Raw genomic sequence first — 18,415 nt, forward strand, 5'->3', positions numbered from 1 at the left:
AGGGGAAAATTATAAAGAACATAATACTATAATTAGTTAGTAACATACATAAGATGTTGCAATCTCTAATATCAATGTTAACTGACCTTGGATTTCAGAAATGTGATGGCTTTGCTATTGTTCTCTAGAAAATGCACTCTCATCTTTCCCCGGTTTGGTCTGGGCAAAGCTTCTCCAGAGAGCAGCTCCAGGAGTTGCATGAGAGAGATGCCATCCTTCAAGTCTGTGTAAATATCTTCTATCACAACCTTTACCTGCAAAGACCAGTCAAACAATACAGGCTCTGGCTGAACATATGGCCCACAGAACCCTCTACTTCCAATACTAAACAAACACTTTCTCGCTGTTTCACTGAGTCTTCTGTATGTCAGTGCATATATGCAAAAAGTGATGAATCTTAATTCACAAAAAATGGATTTGCAGGAGGACTGACATTATTTATGAAAGTAGGGTGAAGTAAAACAACCCAACAACTCACAACTGCGCAAATAAAGAAAAAAGCAGGGGATTTTGAAAAATAAAAAACCCCCTCAACATTTTCAAAATCAAACATTATGGAAGTGCTGACATTTTTTATTTCAATTCAAATGAATCTTTTCAACTTTTTATTCTGAGCAATGCATTTCATTTAAAAATTGAGCTGATAATCCCATTCAATGACTCTGGTTTTACTCTACAGTCTCAACCAAGTCTGTTACGTCCTGCTTAGACCTGTGCTACCACCCAAAGTCTCCATATTTTTAGCCAGAGTCTCACACTAAGCAAAAGATTAAGATCTTTTACAAAAAAATGTATTTCATTGCTGCCAGTAGTGAGGTCACCCAGTGCTTAGGTGATACAACATGACATAGTATGTACTCTGACCTAACAAGAACTTGCCTTGGGCGTTTCCTTTTGGCCTTATGCCACTAGCCATCAAGAAGTGACATTAAAACCATACCACACACCCAACAATAATTTACTGTGATTCTGAAATCACAGTAAATAATCTTTTTGTCTTCAGAAAAAAAAAAAAAAATCTGAAGTTAAGTAGTAGCTTTTTTAATTCAGAGAATAGTTACATGTAGGGGGAAAAAAAGGACAAGTAACAGACATGCGCTTTTTCATTCCTGACCAATTATTAATCAGTTTAACAGATTTTTTTTTCCAGAGAAAGAAGAAAACACTGAAAGTGTAAAAGCAACTTAGAGAGACTCTAAGTCTGTACTGTGTGTGGAACAAGAATTCACAACTTTCTCTGACTGATTATCTCCATGAAAAACTCCTTGTTTAGTTGCCAACTTTATTTCTCTTTGCATATTAAATAAACTTAAAATTCTGCCTACAGTATATTACCATAAAAAAAGTTCTGTGACACTTATTCTTCACTTATAAGTGAAGAATAGTTCCATCTATATTTGTGAAGACACAGTCTTCATATATCTGCTTTATGCCTCACCCAGCAATAGTTTTAATACCTTTGTTGCATCATTCTTCTCATAAAGATACCAATCACAGATTGCTTAACAAATTCAATCCAATAGCATCCTTAGTGCTAGACTTGAAGTAGTCAACAGTGCAACTAAGAATACTGCAGTGTCCTGTAGTACGATCCAATCACGTTGAAGTGTGTGTTGAAAAGCTGAGACTACATTGCTGAGAAGACCTAGATAAGCGGTCAGTCTCTGCACGATTTCTTACTGTATATGGTTTGGAAAGCTCTCACAGGCTTTTTTCCCTGTGCTTTTATGATACATGAACAAGTACTGTGCAGGAAGTTAAGACTGACATTTTAATCTTTGAACTTGAAGGTAGCTTTAAAATGAGAAAGTATATATATTTATCTGTAGCTAAACAGAAATAATTTCCTACACCATAAAAACCTAACTTTCTGCAGGTGGCAAAATGAGAATGTGTTTTGCAGTTCTCTCATGGTAAGAAAAATAAATTTCAAAGTTTGTTGTGCTCTGAGGCTGCCTTTGCACCAATCACCAGCTTAAAACATTACACTGAAAAAATTGCATCTAGTACTGAAACATCATATAACGGTGATGAGCTAGAATGGAACCAAGAGGCCTGGTCCTGCTTGGTGTCACCAAGGTCCATTTTTGTTAATATCAACTACAGACTCTAGAAAAGGGAATTGGTTTTGGATGATGTAATACCCTCCTGTGACACAGCTACATCATTAGTGCCTGAAGTGAGTTTATCTGCAGTAAGTCTGGAGACTTTTGGAATATGGTGGAATTACCTTGCACACACAAATCAACTGTACACTAGCTCTGAAGTTCTTTGGAAGTCTGAGACTTACTGAAAACAAACTGGTCTGTACTTGCATGGTATGTCTGAAATTGCTAGACTTAAGGCAACTTTTTCAGAGCCATTGAGCAGCAGCTCAAGCTGGACTGATTAGACAAAGCAGAAAGTCTTAAATTTTGGCCCTGCAATTAAGAATTGAGCATTGTTTGGGGAAATCCAGACATCTGCAGATACTTTACTTACAGGGAAAAGAAGAGCAAATAAAGATCTTCCTCTGAGATGATCACCAAGTTACAGTGGACATCACAATATGACAGGGTTATATAGTCAACCAAACTGAACCCCGATTTCAGGGAAGAATGGTAACATGGGCAATGGGAACAGATGTAAGGTAAAAGATAAAGGCTGGAGCATTCTGGTTAATCAAAGCCTTCCTTGCTTGCATGTATGTGTAATGACAACACTCAGGAAAAATGTGTAAATAATAACATAAAAAAAAGAATGCAGTGGGTGAAATAAAGAAAATAAAAGCCAGAAAAAAATCCCCAAATTCATGGAGCTACCTACATTATTCCTGAAGAAGACATTGTTCATCCAGTTGGTGAAGGTTTTCTTTTGCATGGACATACGCTGCTCCTGCAGCTTTTTGATGTGATCTTTTTCATATTCGGTACCCATGGTCACCTAGGAAGTCAGAAACTCCAGTGAGGTGCTCAGTGCTGAAGAGATCTGCCTGGCCAGCTACAAAAAGCAATAACGTGCCCAGTGTATGTATGGAACCCAGCCCCAACAGGTATGAGATTCAATACCCTGCCCAGTATATTACCTTAATCTCCTTTTGCTTGTACTTTGCACTTTAATTTCACTCAACTTTATTTTTAACTTACTTGACTTCTCCCTTTTAAAATGCATCTCTAGTTTCAGGATGAAAATGTGATAAGTATCTGTGCAGCTTTACTTTCTTTCAGTTTCTCCCAAGTCACTTGATCCCATGAGGAGCACCATAATCTGAAAGCTGTCAATAACTTTCTTGGGTGTGCTGGAAGCACATGACAGAGAACTGATCTTAGACCCTGTCAGAAAAAGGCATCTACAAATCACTCCAATGAAGTGCTTGAAAGTGTGTTATGTTCTCTGAGGAATGGTTGAGATGCTGCTGTTGGCTTTCAGACCACACTATTTCCAACAGAAATCAAATAGCTGTTTAGAAAGGAAATGGAACTAACTTGGTTCTTTCATGAGTTCAGTTTTTGCATATCTGTCATTGTAAGGATGTGACACAGGTCCATAATCACATGGACAAGGTCCTAGACTGGGAGTCAGGAAGCGTTATTCCTTTTCCTCAGGCTGTCACAGACTTGTCTGCCTCATCTATATCAGTGAAATATCAGGCTTATAATTCAATACAGCATCCAAGCTGAACATTCAGGAAGATTAGAAAGGAGCAGTCTTCCCTTTAGGGTCTGCAACACCATAAGCCGGATTTCAGCTCAACTGAACAACTCTTCTAGAGTCATTTGGCTTATGGTATAAATCTGTAACAGCAGTGACCTCGCTGTTATGAAGGCAAGAGAATCACTTAAAAAAAAAAAAAAATTAAGAAAAATCAGTGTAAGATCCATAGCTACAGATATCTTTAGTGACCAAACATCATCTGCTTGGACTACTGCCATAATTATAAGTATTACCTGGATATCAGCCTAGTTGCAAAACCAAGAAACCTGTTGTAATGGTGGAAGAGGAGAGAGGTGTCTGCTGCTGTCAACCCACTGCAAAGAGAGAAGGGAATGAAAAATTAAAACCTCTGACAAACTGTGGAGTTGTGGAGCAGGGTGACCTGCTTCCCAAATATTCTGCGTCCATTTCACAAAGGCCCAGTTCTGAGCTCTTCTGGGCTCTGTGCCCTTTTAATTCATAAAACCTAAGTTACTGAAAAAAAACATTATCTGTCCTTGTGTGAGAAGACAGCAATATGGAACTAGCAACAGCAGCCACTGCAAATGGAAAGTTGCTTGCCTGATATTTTTCTGTGCTCTAATAAATATGAAGAATTTTGCCATTTTACAAGATGAAAAGGTGCAAGAAGTGCAGAAGCAATGATTTGTTACTGCATTTTTTTTTTTTTTGGCAGTTGTTTCTTAACCCCCAGTGCTTGACTTCTGCAAAACAGGGACAGCATTGAAGCCTGGCAGTTCAGCGGCAACACAGGGAAGGATGACAACCATAGATGAAAGCCTTATAAAAATAAGAATTTAGCAAAGTTTGAAATAAAACTATTAAGATTCTCCTCACAATATTTTCTTATCTTTTGGGCTAGTTCAGCACTGCCTACTTCCTCTATGTGGAGAGCAGATATTCAAAGAATTGCCTTTCCCTGCCAGAGGGGTGATATTAACTCACTCCCATGTAATAAACCCCATATAGTTAACCCATATCATAATGCCATTTCTGAATTTGCCAAATGGTTTTCAGAATGTCTGTGGGCTCCTTTTTTTTAAAAGAGTTGTTATTCAAGCATTGCAGCCACCCTAAACAATGACCAAACTGATTTCATTTAGGTGCAAAGGAAGCTTATTTGTTGAGCTACTGCCTCGCGCAACAGCTCACCTGCTTTATTAAATTAAGTTAGAAATGCTCTCTGTATTGGTAGGTGATTACCTGAAGACAGATCTGTAATAGATTATCTGCCTTTGCAGGATACAAAGGCACTGCTAAGAACCAAATCTGGCTATAATGATACATTACAGAAAAAAAGATCAAAGAACATTAAAAAAAAGGACTTACTCAGGTTTGGAGGAACTCCTTTCTAACATTCAGCAGTCGGTCATTCTGGAGAATGACTTTCAGTTGTCGATCCACTCCTATTCCTAGTTCAGCTCACTGTTTTCATGCAAAGCGACCTTTGAATTCGGGAACAGAGACCAAGCATTTATGATCTACCTATGAACCTTTCATCTGATCTGAAGGAAATAACCCATCAGAACACTATGAGTAAAGGTTGTCACAGGCCTTGTCCAATTCTTATGCTCAAAAATCATGTATGAACTGCACCAAAATTGCTATAAAGCAGTGAAAACAGTCATCCACCATACTGATGCTTTGGTAAAGAGCGTCTTTCACAGTTGTACTGAAGGCTTTGACTGATCACAGGCTGCTTTTCTAAAGGAATTCTTACTTGGGAAATTGAACCCGACAATGGAGTCTGAAAATGAAAGCACAGCAGAGGGTACAAAGATGAGACCAATTCCCAAGTGGTTAAATTGGGATACAGCAAATGAATTGCCAGTCACTGCGTTGAGGAAGCTCATGTGCACAGATACCTGCTGCTGACAGGGCAAACTGGGATCAAGCTGGCAGTGCCAGCTGCTTCCAAAGTTTACTGTTGATGGAATTCTCATTAATAACAAAAGCGAAAATAATTCTGGTAACCTATATAACAATGACTTATATAACCTTAGAAGGTCACGCAAGCACCGAACACATTGACCTGGCATCATTGCCAGGAACCAGAGAGTTGCTGCTGGGAATCACTGCTAGAAAATGGGCAGGCATCTGAAATCAGAAGCTGTAAGTGAAGATGTCCAGCTCAGAGATGAGGTAAGGGAGTAGCAGGCTTTTCCCTTCTGGCAAGTGTAGTTTAGTTAGTATCCAAAAGTGACAGGAGGAAACACATAAGAAATGAACAAACCCTCCAAAACTCAGTGCAGATATAACTTGATCAACAAAACCTGTATCTTCATACACACCCTAGAGAAATGTTGTACATAGTATCATGTAAGACAGCTAAAAATAAAAAATTTAATACATACGTTACAGGTAGTACTCAAAATATTCCCTCCAGATTCCTGGACTTGTGTTCACCAGCGAACTAATACAATGTAATTCTTCGTGATGATTAAATGGGAATATGATGACAGGAGGAAAGGGATATAAATTCAGCAACTGTTTACATCTCTTCTGTAAGTTCATTGCCTAGTTGTAATTCTACTCTTTTCTGTCTTGCTTGTAGTTATACCTACATTCTTCTAAAGGTAGGATTATAGGCTGTTGGCTTAAATCTGGTACAGGTTGGCTAGGCTGTGTGTGTTGAGAAAATGTCCTTGCTCCTATCAAACAAAAGGCAGAGGACCAGTAGTTGAATTGGCCCTGGATACAGGAATTTCTCCCTATTGCAAGTTAATTATTATCTAAACAATTAAACATGTGAAACACTGGCTTTGCTTTTTATGATGATACAAGGCAATCAAAGATCTGGTATAAAATTTCACTAACTCCTGAATACCTATCTCCATTTGTAGTATCTATCTACAGTTCAAAGTTAAAATGGTGGACATATGTGACACCAATAAATAAAGCCATTTCCTCAGTTCTTTATATCCTAACAAGGTGAGAGGAACAGCACGATATTTGTGTGCAGTTTCCTGGAGGGACCAGGAAAAAAATCACCCCTCCAGGCTAATTACAGGCCCTCTCTTGCAGCCTTCACAGAGAAGGGGAGCCTTACCACTGACCTCGGGAAGGAAAAGGGCCCAAGGAGCACCCTCCCCTTGCTCTGTTTTCAGTCTGAAGTGGTTTTCCATGACGGCAGCAGCGTTTTCTTGTTTCTTAACTGGAAGGACCCTGATGTGGGATTCCCTTCTGCAAAGTAGCAGCCACGTAAGACGTGTTAGGTTTTTTTAGCACCCTTTCTTATCTGCCCACAATCTTGTTCTGCTTAAGAGGGAAACCGAGACCGTGGAGATCAAACAGACCTCACGCCCAAGCAGCCTGGCTTGCAGCTCCAAAGCTCCTCTGCCCCCAGCCCTTCTCCCACTGCTCTTCCACTCCTGGCAACACCATATAAAACAAAGAGGGATGTGACACTTTCTTTCTACCTGTTTGAAATTTTATTTGGTTTTTTGAAATATAATCCTCCTCCTCCCACAACAGGTATGTGAATTTCCAGCTCCCTCTAAGATGGGAAGAAATGTTTAATCTCTCTGTCGCAAAGGGCGTAGAAGCAACAGTTGCAGAGCCTGCAGACGGTTGCGGATGCGGAGTTTGCTGCTCCCACTCCCACCCCTGACCTGAGCGAGGGCTGATCGCCACGAGCTTTCCCAGGACAGCAGAGCCCTGGTCCTGCGGAGGCCTCCCTGGCCCCGCTCTCTAGGCAGCAGCCCTGGCTTCCCCCTGTCATCGCCCTCACCCACCGGGATGGGGGAGTCTGTCAGAGGGGAAGACTCTCGCACAGGCGGGTACAGATGCCTTCATGTGCCCAAGTGTCCCTACATAAGGCTGTTCACAGCTGACAGTCCTGTAACTAAATGAGCCCTTCATTGTACCAAGCTACTACATCCATCCTCTGAGCTGCCACGGAGCAAAGCCAGCTCCAATTTAAAAGCCACGTGGACGTACTCATGCCTGCTCTTACAGAGGACTGAGTTTATTCACGTGGCTCGGGTGAAAGGTTTGGCACAGCCCATCACCCTCCGTTACATATGCTTTGCATACACATGTTCCTGAAGGTACGTGAAAATCCCGTCTGATATCTGCTAAGGAGAAGGTTCCCCAAATCTCAAAGAAAACAAGTACGTTAAGTGCAAACACATGCATGACAGCTCGGCCCTCTACCCCACACTGTCTCCAGCCATGTTGCTTCCACATGTAAGTCTCAAAACAACAAACATCTGTGCCTTGAATCTGTAGAGCAGGAAGGCAGCCCACTCTCAGGGCCGTGTTCTTGTAGCCCCCAGTGTGCTAAGCAAGCACAGAAACTATCCCGCTGCCTGGGTCCCACAGGTAGCTCTCCCCTCTGCCACCCTCCCCAGCTCCAGCAAACAGCTGATGTTCAGTCTCATCAAGGCAGTATGGACACAGGTGAGATAAACCATGACCCCAGAATATTTCCTAACCACATCTTGAATTACAGCAAATCTTAGACCTCACGGTGGCACAGAGGAGCTACGCTTTCGATACCGAGAACACCAGAGAGCAGCAGGCAGCAATTACTGCAAGAATCTGTTCGATCCTTTGGGATACTAAGGCTGAAAAGTTGGGGAGTTAGTCAAAAGCAGCTTAGGAGTGGCATGGAGACCTCCAGCTGCCAGCCTGCACAGATCCCCTGCTTTCACAGGCCTCTCAGCGGAACCAGAAGACAAATACTTCGCTTCTCTCCCCAAGGGGCTCCAGCTCACCACCCTCAGGCACCCCCCCCTTTGCCCCCCGCATACCTGCCTTCCCAGCGCTGCTGTCACCAGCTGCCCTGGGGTGCCACCCACCCGTGGGCAGGGGGGTCCCCAGTGGATAGAGCCCCAGCTCCTCTCAAAGCTGAGCTCTGCCTGGGAGGATCTAAAGCGGCATCCCAGGATGCTGGGTTGTTATAAACCTCAGCCTCCCCATGCTCTAGTCTAAACTAGAAGTTGCTTTTCTCTTTGAATAGTTGGCTAGTGGCAACATGACATCAACAGGGAGCAGAATTCAAGCAGAACAGTCGAATTACATCATCCAAAGGAACCGGAGCCCCTTGCTGCATTTGAAAAAAAGAGGACAGCTTAAAGCAAAATCAGATGAATTTATTTTTCCTGGCACGAAGAAGTTCAGTCATCTTTTTGAAACAGAAAAGATACATTTGCTTGTTCAGTCATGAATTAAAGACATTTTCTCCTTGGAGCTGTTTATATTATCTTGAAGTTTTCCTTCTGTTTCTGAACCTCAAATAGTAACATAAGAGCTTCAAAGGCTTTGCAGGATGAACACATGGGACAGAGGACTTTAATTCTCTTTCCATTTCATACAAACATAGATAAAGGGTTTCAAGTGACAGAATAGCCTTAATATTTTGAACATCAAACTGAAAATGGGCCTTAGAAGTTGCTGCATTGGCAATGCCAGATCTAACTAGTGTATTTTTATCATCTGGTTCAGATGTTTTAATTTTTATTCATTGCTACTAAGGATGGCCACTGCATGAGTGCAAAACTTCTCCTTTACAGCTGCATTTTAGGGGGTTGTTTGTGTATCAGAGGGATAAAGCATTTAGCTCTATTTATCGATGAAAAAAAATTGTGAGACTTACATGCAGATTGGCTCCCAGCACCCTTAGTGCCAGAGCACACCATCCCGGTTTCATTGTGAAGGCCACCCAGTCACATGGAATGATTGAAAGTAGTTGGCAAAAGGCACAGCATTGTATAAACAGTTAACATTAGGAGTGCAAATTTTAGCAGACAAGAGATAAGACAGGGTAGTTCAAAATGAAAACAAACTGCAATTACTCTTCAATGTAGGCTAAAATTGCCCAGCCCTGAACTTACTGGTTATAGTTACACTGTTGGTTAATTTCTTAATTTCAGACTAGACATGAATGCATTTTGAGAAAAAACACAAAATAATCCCAAAAGGAAATAACTAAGCATGAGCAGCATCTTTCAACAGTTTCTTGTTTAAAATGTTTTAAAAATGACAATCATACATAGAAATCTTACAGTGCATCTAAAATACAGCATCTGGTGAGAGATACGTACCATCCATGTAAAAAGAGCTACTTTCACTACAGTGACATCTTCAGAGCTCCAGACTGAAGTGGAATATGGGTTGCCGAGCTAGCAACACCTTGGAAAGAACACGGACAAGCTCTGTCTCAGAGAAAAGAACAGGTGGGAGAACAAGTCAGACCTGGCATTAACGAGTTTCCAGTATTCACTGGACCAGAAAGTAACTGTGAGTCCACAGTCTATCACCATGTACAAATCTGTGCTAGCATGAAGTCCTGTGGGGAAAGGGAGAGGAACCCAACTCAATACCATGGTTTCCACAAGAGAAGGTGTTTTTCCCTCAGAGGTCAGAAAAGCTGTATAGATACAGAACTTCTGAATGTAATCGTGAAAGACAGGTACACCTCCTCCTGACTGTGTTTTGATCACAACAGGTGTTTGCTGGGTTCGGGCATTTATTTCCAGAAGACAGCTCATTGCCATGAATCCTGAGCGAAGGGAGGCACCTTCAGCAGATGTGTTTGTTCATCCGTCTAAGCAGGACAAGGCAGCCAACTCTTTCTCCTGGGGTTTCCTACCCAAGTCAGGCGGGCGAGCCCAAGAGCCAAGTTTTCTAAAAAGTCCTCTGCACTCACAGTTAGTACTTGCAGCATGATAGAGCCTTGGATCAGAGAAGCTCAGAACAGTGTCTGCTCCAAAGCCCTTACAAATACATCAAACATGGGAGCCAAAAACAAGGTTTGGAGAATCTAAATGGTACAGTAGGCATAAATAGAAATGTTTCACAGTTTAAGGGTGCCAAGTATTAGAAGTAACAACTACTGCAAAACTTAGTGTCGAACTGGTACTGTAGATACTCATCCACCTTTCTTATTGTCCAAATATAAACTGTGGATTAGTGCAGAACATCTAACTATGAAGGGTGCTGTAAATTTTTCGAAGTGTGATATGTCTTGTATGTGGAGTATATAAAAACACCATTCTACGAAAAAAACCCACAAACCCCCACCTCCAAACCACATTAAAACCTCATCTTCTCCAGACTATCGCTAACTTTTATAAGGAACAATTCAAACAAGCCACTGCAATTCAACAGCAACATAGCCTCAAGGAACCCGCAACATACTGTTTGTGCATGAAACACTTGCTTTCATGTGATGTACAGCATGACCACCATGAGTGTAACAGCCTAGCTTGCTAACACTGCTACGCACAAACCCCTTTAAATCTGCAGCAACTTACGATTTGACAGTAGTAGGAGCAGTAGCTAAACTGTAGCATCCTGGTGGCACAGATGTGTCTTTGGAGATACTTCAAATAAGTTGTGTGTATACAGGAAAAGGAGAAGGGAAGGAGGAATTAACTGAAGCATGATATTAGAATGAATGTTCTGTTGATATAATTGGTTATTTTTTAAGTAGTAGGTAGCACACAGTGTGGAAGATGCTCTTGGATTTTTTGGGACAAACATATCAACAAAGTACTTTTTGCTAAACTTCTATTTAATCTACTCTTATTTTTCAAGGTTAGTACCCCCACTGAAGTTAAAAGACATGCATCTCATCTGGAGTTCCAAGCTTTCAATCCACACAGGAAGTTTTTGATTTATCTTCCATACTTGGACTTTAAGAAATTTCCACGCTTCGACATTAAGAAACTCCAAAATTATGTTCTGCAATAAAAAGCTAATTAGAGAGGTGCTGGAGTTGTTTTGTTTTTTTTTTTTCTTTTTAAATACAAATTTAATTCTGGAGTCAAGCCTTGGTGTGGGCAGTAATTTCAGCAACAAGTTCAAGGACATAGAAGAGAAATAGCCATAACCTATTACGGATACATAAACTGAGATGGTAAAATAAGCAGCTTGCCAAATAGCTACTATGCCTATGAGCCTTAAGTAGCAGGATTACAACATTCTACTCACTGAAAGGTTACCTTCCAGAAAGAAGCTCACAAACGAAAATCTCAAGTAGTTCAATATTAGTTTATTAAATCAGCAATTTTTATCACCACTTTCTAAAAATGATTACAAAGCATATTAAAATATATTACAGTATCTGCAAGGAATTTATTGTGTAGTAAAAGTGCAACAATAATGAACTTACAACTTTGCCTAGTTGGACAAACTGAAGCATACTGCACAGATCAAGCCTTCCCTCAAAAATCAGAGTGCCTCTGAAGTGAAAACACAGTATTTAACAAAAATATTACAAAAGGTGAGTATGTGAAGTAAAAAACAAAGTTCACGTCTGTTCATTCAGTGCTAAGTTACACATACCCATCAAACCATATGCTTCAAACTCTGCTTGAATTCCAACAACACAAAGAGCCAGCAAAGTGAGTGCATGTCGTGAAGGGAAGGAAGTAAGAAGAAGAAAGAGGGCACATTTCAAGTACTGGGGATGAACAACACCGTTGAAAGTCAGGGACCGGATACTTCTGCTTTGAGACCAGGTTCCACACAAATCCACACCATCCCCAACTAACAACTGGGACCTCACCCTGACCTAAAAAAATCTTTGTAAACTCACCATTTTCAAGCTGTCGCAGCTTTGAAAGGCTCTTGCTGTCCTGTAGTGTGGTTATGAGCAGTAGCCCCACATTTTCTGTTCCAATCTACAACAAAATTCTAAATAATTTCTGTGGGAACAGAACTAGGGTTGGGAATTAAAACTGTGTTGCAGAATAGTTGGAGAAGAGGTAAAAGCAGCAGTCTCTACTTTGGTTTATGGCAGCAGACTACACCAGTGGACACCGATTTCACAGGATGAATTACTGACAGTTTTGAATGGCCTCGCAGCAAACATCATCAAAATCCTAGGCATAAAATGGCCAACAAATCTGACATCTTGGTCTTTCTTCAGCAGAGATGAGTAACATCAAACTGAATACCAAAGGTTACCTCATACTGCTGTTCCCAGTAACTATTTAGAGCACAATTTCATCAGAGAAGGTAATCCTGCTCACTTCTCATGCTCCTAACACATGGACTCACTAACTCCACAGAACATTACCCAAACTGTTGTGTGTGACTGGTTTAACTAACTGAATGGTCTTGCAGGATCTGACAAGCCAGAAAGCCAGCAAGGCAAATGGAGTACATCCACAGGTATGTGAGGAGGTAGTGAGAAAAGATCCCTTGCCCTGAGCAACAGCAACCTACTATATCGGTTTAGCTGTGCAAGAAACTGCTGTTTAAAGTCCACGTGAAATGTACTTTAATCTTATCAAAGTACGATGCTAGTGCACTGCACCACACATCTAGAAACACATTTATGCATGTAGCTCTGCATGCCAATCCTGAAACACTTCTATTCCTCCAGATAAACAGAGAAAATCCACCTCTACTCCTATACATGCTTTAGTGCATTCCCCTTCCAAATTCTCCAGGAAAACAAAGCAAAACATTTCAACCCCATCTAGACAAAGTATTTTAACTTACCAAAATGATGGATTTCAATTTGTCTCCCCTAAGCCCAAGTTAGCACACTGTCATAGGGACTGAAGAAAAGGTTGTGTTCTCCATTTTACTACGAATAAAGCTAGAAAAATAAAACAAAATCACTGAGAAACTATCCTGCTCCTCTCTCAGAAGGAGGATATTTCTACTGGCATGGGATCACACAGCTCCAATGCATGTGGAGCATCACCCTTGGAAGCTACACACAGTGGTAACTCACCCCTGGAACCCTGTGCTGCTGAAGAGCAAGGTAAGGCAGACAGAGTCAGAAGACCAGCAACTTCCCAGATCTTCTCAGCTTTGCCCACACTACAACAGTCACAATACACAAGCTTGCTTGCTTGCTTTCTCCTGGTGTCTTTCCTTACTAAGCTAGTCAGGTTGGTCATTAGTGTATGAATTTGTTACTGACTGCAGACACTACACACAAACAAGCATACATTACTACTTCTGCAGCCTGTTTTTAACAACTCCTGCGATGTCTATAGGCTACTTCCTGTTGAATCAGAAATAAATTACATAGAAAATTCAGTTACTCTGCAGATGTACAGTCACACAGGTAAACTCATGGTCAAGTTTCACAGCTCTACTAAAGTGCACAGAGATGCACTAAGGCTAATTTGGCTCCTAATTTAGGTCTAACAGAATTAAAGTTGGTATGCTTGAATGATAAGAGAAAAACCTAAGAATTCAAAAAAAGCAAGTCCTCAAGAACAATTTAACTATGCCAGGATATCCTCGACAAAGGCCCGGAAGCCTGGCAAGGTAAAGGTGTTCTGTCATTGCTTAAAACAGCTTCATTGTTTTCCCATGGTAAAGCCCTGGCAAAGTTAATGGTAATTTCACATCAGAATAGGACAGATGCAGAAAGATAAGCGGTCCAAAAGATCTGAAGTATTAAACCTGACTGACAACCTACAAAAGTACAATTTGGAAAAAGAAGCTGAGGCTGCTCTTAGGTCACCTACAAATCTGAACATGTAAATGTGACTAAAATCTTAGCTGGGAGACAATACCCAAACTACTTCCCTCCCCTCCCTTACTGCAAGGATGCTAAAACATTTTTTGGCTTGCTCTGTCTCAGAAGGCACTACTGCTGCCACTTACTGAGACTCAAAGAAAAAGTGCTCAAAACTACAGTACCTTTGATGTATAGGGTATTTCATACTACAAACGGAAAACAAGTCAATTCCTGCTCACAGGCATAGAGCAAAACTGACTCCCAAGTTTGATTTTAGAAAAAAACTGGCTCTCCCCAAAAGACTCAAGTTCACAGGGCCAAAAATTTGCATTAAGGTACTGACAAAAAACAGTTGTAAGCAGCCAATATGTTCAACTTTGATTGTGTTGTTAGAAAAATGAATGTTTATTAAGCATCCATTCCTTTCACAGATTGTTTTCAATAAAGGAATAATATCTGGAGGGACCCATCTATTATTTATTACAGTCAATATAAAGATTCCTGTTAGCCTCCCCAACTTTCAAATCTGCCACCATAGGAATCGAATCTCTCTTTTGCGGTTGTCAGCTACATGTTGGCAAAAGAAAGCTAAAAACTTTTCTTTAAAATATTATATATACAGACATAACTGTATAGTTACCTGTAAATAGAAATTAAATATCAATGAAAATTTCCCAAGACAATCTGATGCGCTTTAAAGAGGGAGACTTTAAGCAATGCACCTCTTCTGAACAGAAAGTGAGGCTTGGTTTCAATGGAAACGTGATTATTTTTTTTTTTTTTAACCTTATGAAAACATTCTGCTGTCACTTTGAACAACTCAGGAATTTGTCTGCAGAGCAGCTAAACTGCAACCTCAAAAGAAACTCCAAATCCAAGGACCAAAAGGAGATTCAGCTCTTCTAATGATAATACAAAGTATATAGTGCTGTATAAAATTGAAGAAGCATTTCTTCAGGTAACAAGACACAATGATGACAGATTGAAAGAATCATTTTAATATTTTGCAGTTCTAGCTATAATCAGTAAAGTTTTAAAATTAGTCTGGTCACATTCTGAGCACTTAAAAGACTCTCCCCATTACTCTTCTCTCTTTTTCTACCCCCCTATTAAATAATAAAAAGAACAAAAATAAAATTTCCTTTTATATCAGCCTTTTCTTAAACTATAGAGATGCTGACATTCACTTGATGCCTAAAGTATGTTTTTAGCATAGAAAATGTTCCTTGCACAAGCAGGTGAATTTAACATTTAGAGCTTCCTTGCACTATTTAATAGTTTGGAGAAACTTACATTGCTAAATATTTAGGTTTGGTGAAGGTCAGTGATTTTTATACATGGTCTTTTCTGCTTTATGGTTGTAAAGGCAGCAAGCCATGGACGCAGGACTACAAAAACATTTTCACCTTACAATAGATCTATACAAGGCACTTGTGATAAGCATGTCTGAGTGAAGGTCAGCAGGGACAGCTACACGAATGCTTCCCTGCTACCATGCTTCTAATTTCAATAACTTGCGTGAAATGTGCTGTGAGGTTTAAAGGATCTAAGCCAAATTTCAAATTTTGGTGGTTTCAACGCATTTGTTGAAAGATTTCCAAAATCCTTATTCTTCTCCTTGTATTTTTCACTCTGCTGTCTGGAAAGGTTTCCTGTGAGATGGTGGCACCAGGTGGGAAGGTAGCGTGCCAGGCAGTTCATATCCATCCAGTTTAATCTTGATCAGATGTTTTGCTAATGCAAACTCCTCATCATCCAACATCCCATCACCATCACAGTCTGAAAGTTTCCAGATCTTCCCCAGGACGCTGTTGGGTAGTTTAGAAGTCACCATCTCCTTCTTTGCACTAATCCCAGATATTTTACCATTGATTGGTGACAGAGTGTAGAAAATCTCATCATAAGCAGGTTTATCTTTGGCAACAACCCATTCATCTTCATCAGCTCCTTCCTTAGCACCTTCTCCATATCCGTGGCCAAAAGGCCCTGCCACGGTGCCATCAAATGCTCCACCTTGTACGATCTCTGTGGGCATATTGATCTCTTCCTGTCTGATCAGGCTCATCAGGGAGGCAATTTTGTTGGCCAGCATGTTATCCACAGCTTCAATTAGCTTTGGTTTCAAAGAATGAAATTTAGTGAAGTCACAGGTCTCCAACAGCTCCTGTCAATGACAAAGGTTTCAGTGACAGTAGTTAGAAACATTTCCAACACATTGAAGAGGTTAAAGAATGGGCTTCAAATTAAAATAGCCTGTTATCTTTTGAAGCAAATTCCATAACTGAAACTCCTCTTGAAGGAGAATCAAAGCTGACAAGTATGTACCATACACCCAATATATTGATCAAACACACTAAGACAATTTCACAACAGTGTAGGAGCTCATCTATTAAATTACATTTACAATACAGTTTTCAAAATGGCAATGCATAAAAACATGGCAGTTGATGAATGTTAACAACTTCCCATTTGGTGATTTTCTTCCAAACATCAGAGAAAGCATGCAAGTAGGTCCTAAGTCCTGCTAGCATTTACGCAAGTTTTTAAAGTTAAAAATAAATCCAAGAGTTTGCAAGACTGATCTGATTTTAGAGATTAAACTTCTTGTTTGTGGTTAGGTCATGAAGAAGTGTCCTTTACCAATAAAGAAAAACTGAGTTGGGATAACAGCAGCAGCATTTTTGTAGAAGTGCTGCCAGACCTCATGAAGCCATATGGTCCCTGTCAAGTTTTTGTCTTGTACATAAATGCCTACTAACCTCAGTGAGATGCTTAATAGTGGTGCTATTCCAACACAAGCTCCAGCATGTTTTACACCACAGCATTGGAAAATTAAAAATGCTTAGGCAATTATTAAATGATTTCTACATGCAAAATGCTAGCCAGGAAGAGAGAGTTACAGTGGAAACTTAAAAAAACCCCAAATAACACCCCCCCAAACTCCTCTCAAAATGTGTTAAACTGCTTTAAAAAAATCACACCTATCACCTCAGGGAGCTGCTCCCATACACATCAGAACTATAATGATACAAAGCCAAGAAACCTGAAGACCAGGCAAGTGGCTTTGCCCATGCACACAGAACTTTGGATTTCTTGCCAACCAGCAACCATCACTCTGTTCAGGTGACATTTATACACAATCACCTGATTTACAGCAACTGATCAGTATAAATTTATGATATGCAATAAATCTTAGAAAGCAAAGGTCAAACCTTCTATCTGTTTTGGCACAATTTTGTTTTCTCACAATTCTGCTCCTCATTACAGAAGTGACTGATCTCTCGTATATATTTGCTGCCATCTGCTGCTGAGGCTTAGCGACATGCACGATTAGTTTGATAAAGTTCCATTTAAATTTTGTTTCAGTGTTCAAACTGACAAGTGATCACCTCTCATTCTCTCATTTCCCATCACCAACAAAAGTGGCAAGGAAAGAAAGAGTCAACTTTTTCTACACAACCCCCTTTTAAAGCCTAACTCATAAAACCCTTCCAACAATCCTGCCTGTGAAAACCTAGCTGAAAAAGATCTTGTGCTTCATCTGTTATTTACTGTCTCATGCCAATAATTGATTCCCAGGTTAAATATTTTAGTTCATAAAAAACTTGTGCACCTCTATAGATAGGTTAATCAGCCAGTCATCACTCTTTATGATTAGCAGTGTAAGTGTACCACGTAAATTTTCAGAATGATATGCAAGTGTCAATCTGGAAAACATCCTCCATCACACTCATGACTAGCCCATGGTCAGACCAAACTGCATGCTCCTGATCTCATGTGCTTCAGCTTCCAAGCTGAATTATCTTCTAATTCAAAGGCCAGTTAAGAAGCCTATGATCTCAGATCCAAAAGTTGCAAATTGAGGCTTGAGGAATAAATTGAAAAGCATTGCTAACACATTAGCTGTTCTTCCCTAGGATAGCCTCTAAACAACTCACCTCAAATCAGGACAGAAATAAAAAGGTGAGAAAGTGACAGAAAGTTGGCAGTGAGATTGTATAAAGTTCAAAAGAGGAACAAGAGAAAAAAGGTATTTAAAAATTAACAATAAGAGTATAAATTGAGAACTTTGATCTCTTCTTCATAGAATTCAAACTCAAAAGGACAGGAAAAAACTGAAAGGCACCATTTTCCTAAGAGACAGGTTTTAAATTGGACTTTTCAGATAGCACATTGCCTTTATTTCTCACTGGCAAACAGTATCAGTAAGAGCAACAATAGAGTAGGGTGAACATGATTAATACGTGACTAAGGATATCACCTACACAAGTATATGATAGCCTTACA

At 40.1% G+C, this 18,415-nt stretch overlaps 2 protein-coding genes across 3 annotated transcripts in view; both read right to left on the minus strand.

Moving 5' to 3' along the window:
* Nucleotides 1-11,586, minus strand: part of SPTBN5 (spectrin beta, non-erythrocytic 5) — a 108,053-nt gene extending 96,467 nt beyond the window's left edge. The window contains exons 1-5 of the mRNA XM_052782177.1: nucleotides 10,953-11,586; nucleotides 5,023-5,138; nucleotides 3,927-4,007; nucleotides 2,806-2,922; nucleotides 87-254 (exon numbers count right to left, since the gene is read on the minus strand). Coding sequence (XP_052638137.1) covers nucleotides 87-254; nucleotides 2,806-2,916 — 279 coding nt within the window. The 5' untranslated portion in view covers nucleotides 2,917-2,922; nucleotides 3,927-4,007; nucleotides 5,023-5,138; nucleotides 10,953-11,586. The remainder of the gene's footprint in view (nucleotides 1-86; nucleotides 255-2,805; nucleotides 2,923-3,926; nucleotides 4,008-5,022; nucleotides 5,139-10,952) is intronic.
* Nucleotides 11,587-11,672: 86 nt separating this feature from the next.
* Nucleotides 11,673-18,415, minus strand: part of EHD4 (EH domain containing 4) — a 33,626-nt gene continuing 26,883 nt past the window's right edge. For both annotated transcript variants that reach the window (XM_052782178.1, XM_052782179.1), the window contains exon 6: nucleotides 11,673-16,292. In XM_052782178.1, the coding sequence (XP_052638138.1) occupies nucleotides 15,756-16,292 (537 nt within the window). In that variant the 3' untranslated portion in view covers nucleotides 11,673-15,755. The remainder of the gene's footprint in view (nucleotides 16,293-18,415) is intronic.

This window comes from Harpia harpyja, chromosome 3 (assembly GCF_026419915.1).
Source record: "Harpia harpyja isolate bHarHar1 chromosome 3, bHarHar1 primary haplotype, whole genome shotgun sequence".
NCBI lineage: Eukaryota > Metazoa > Chordata > Aves > Accipitriformes > Accipitridae > Harpia > Harpia harpyja.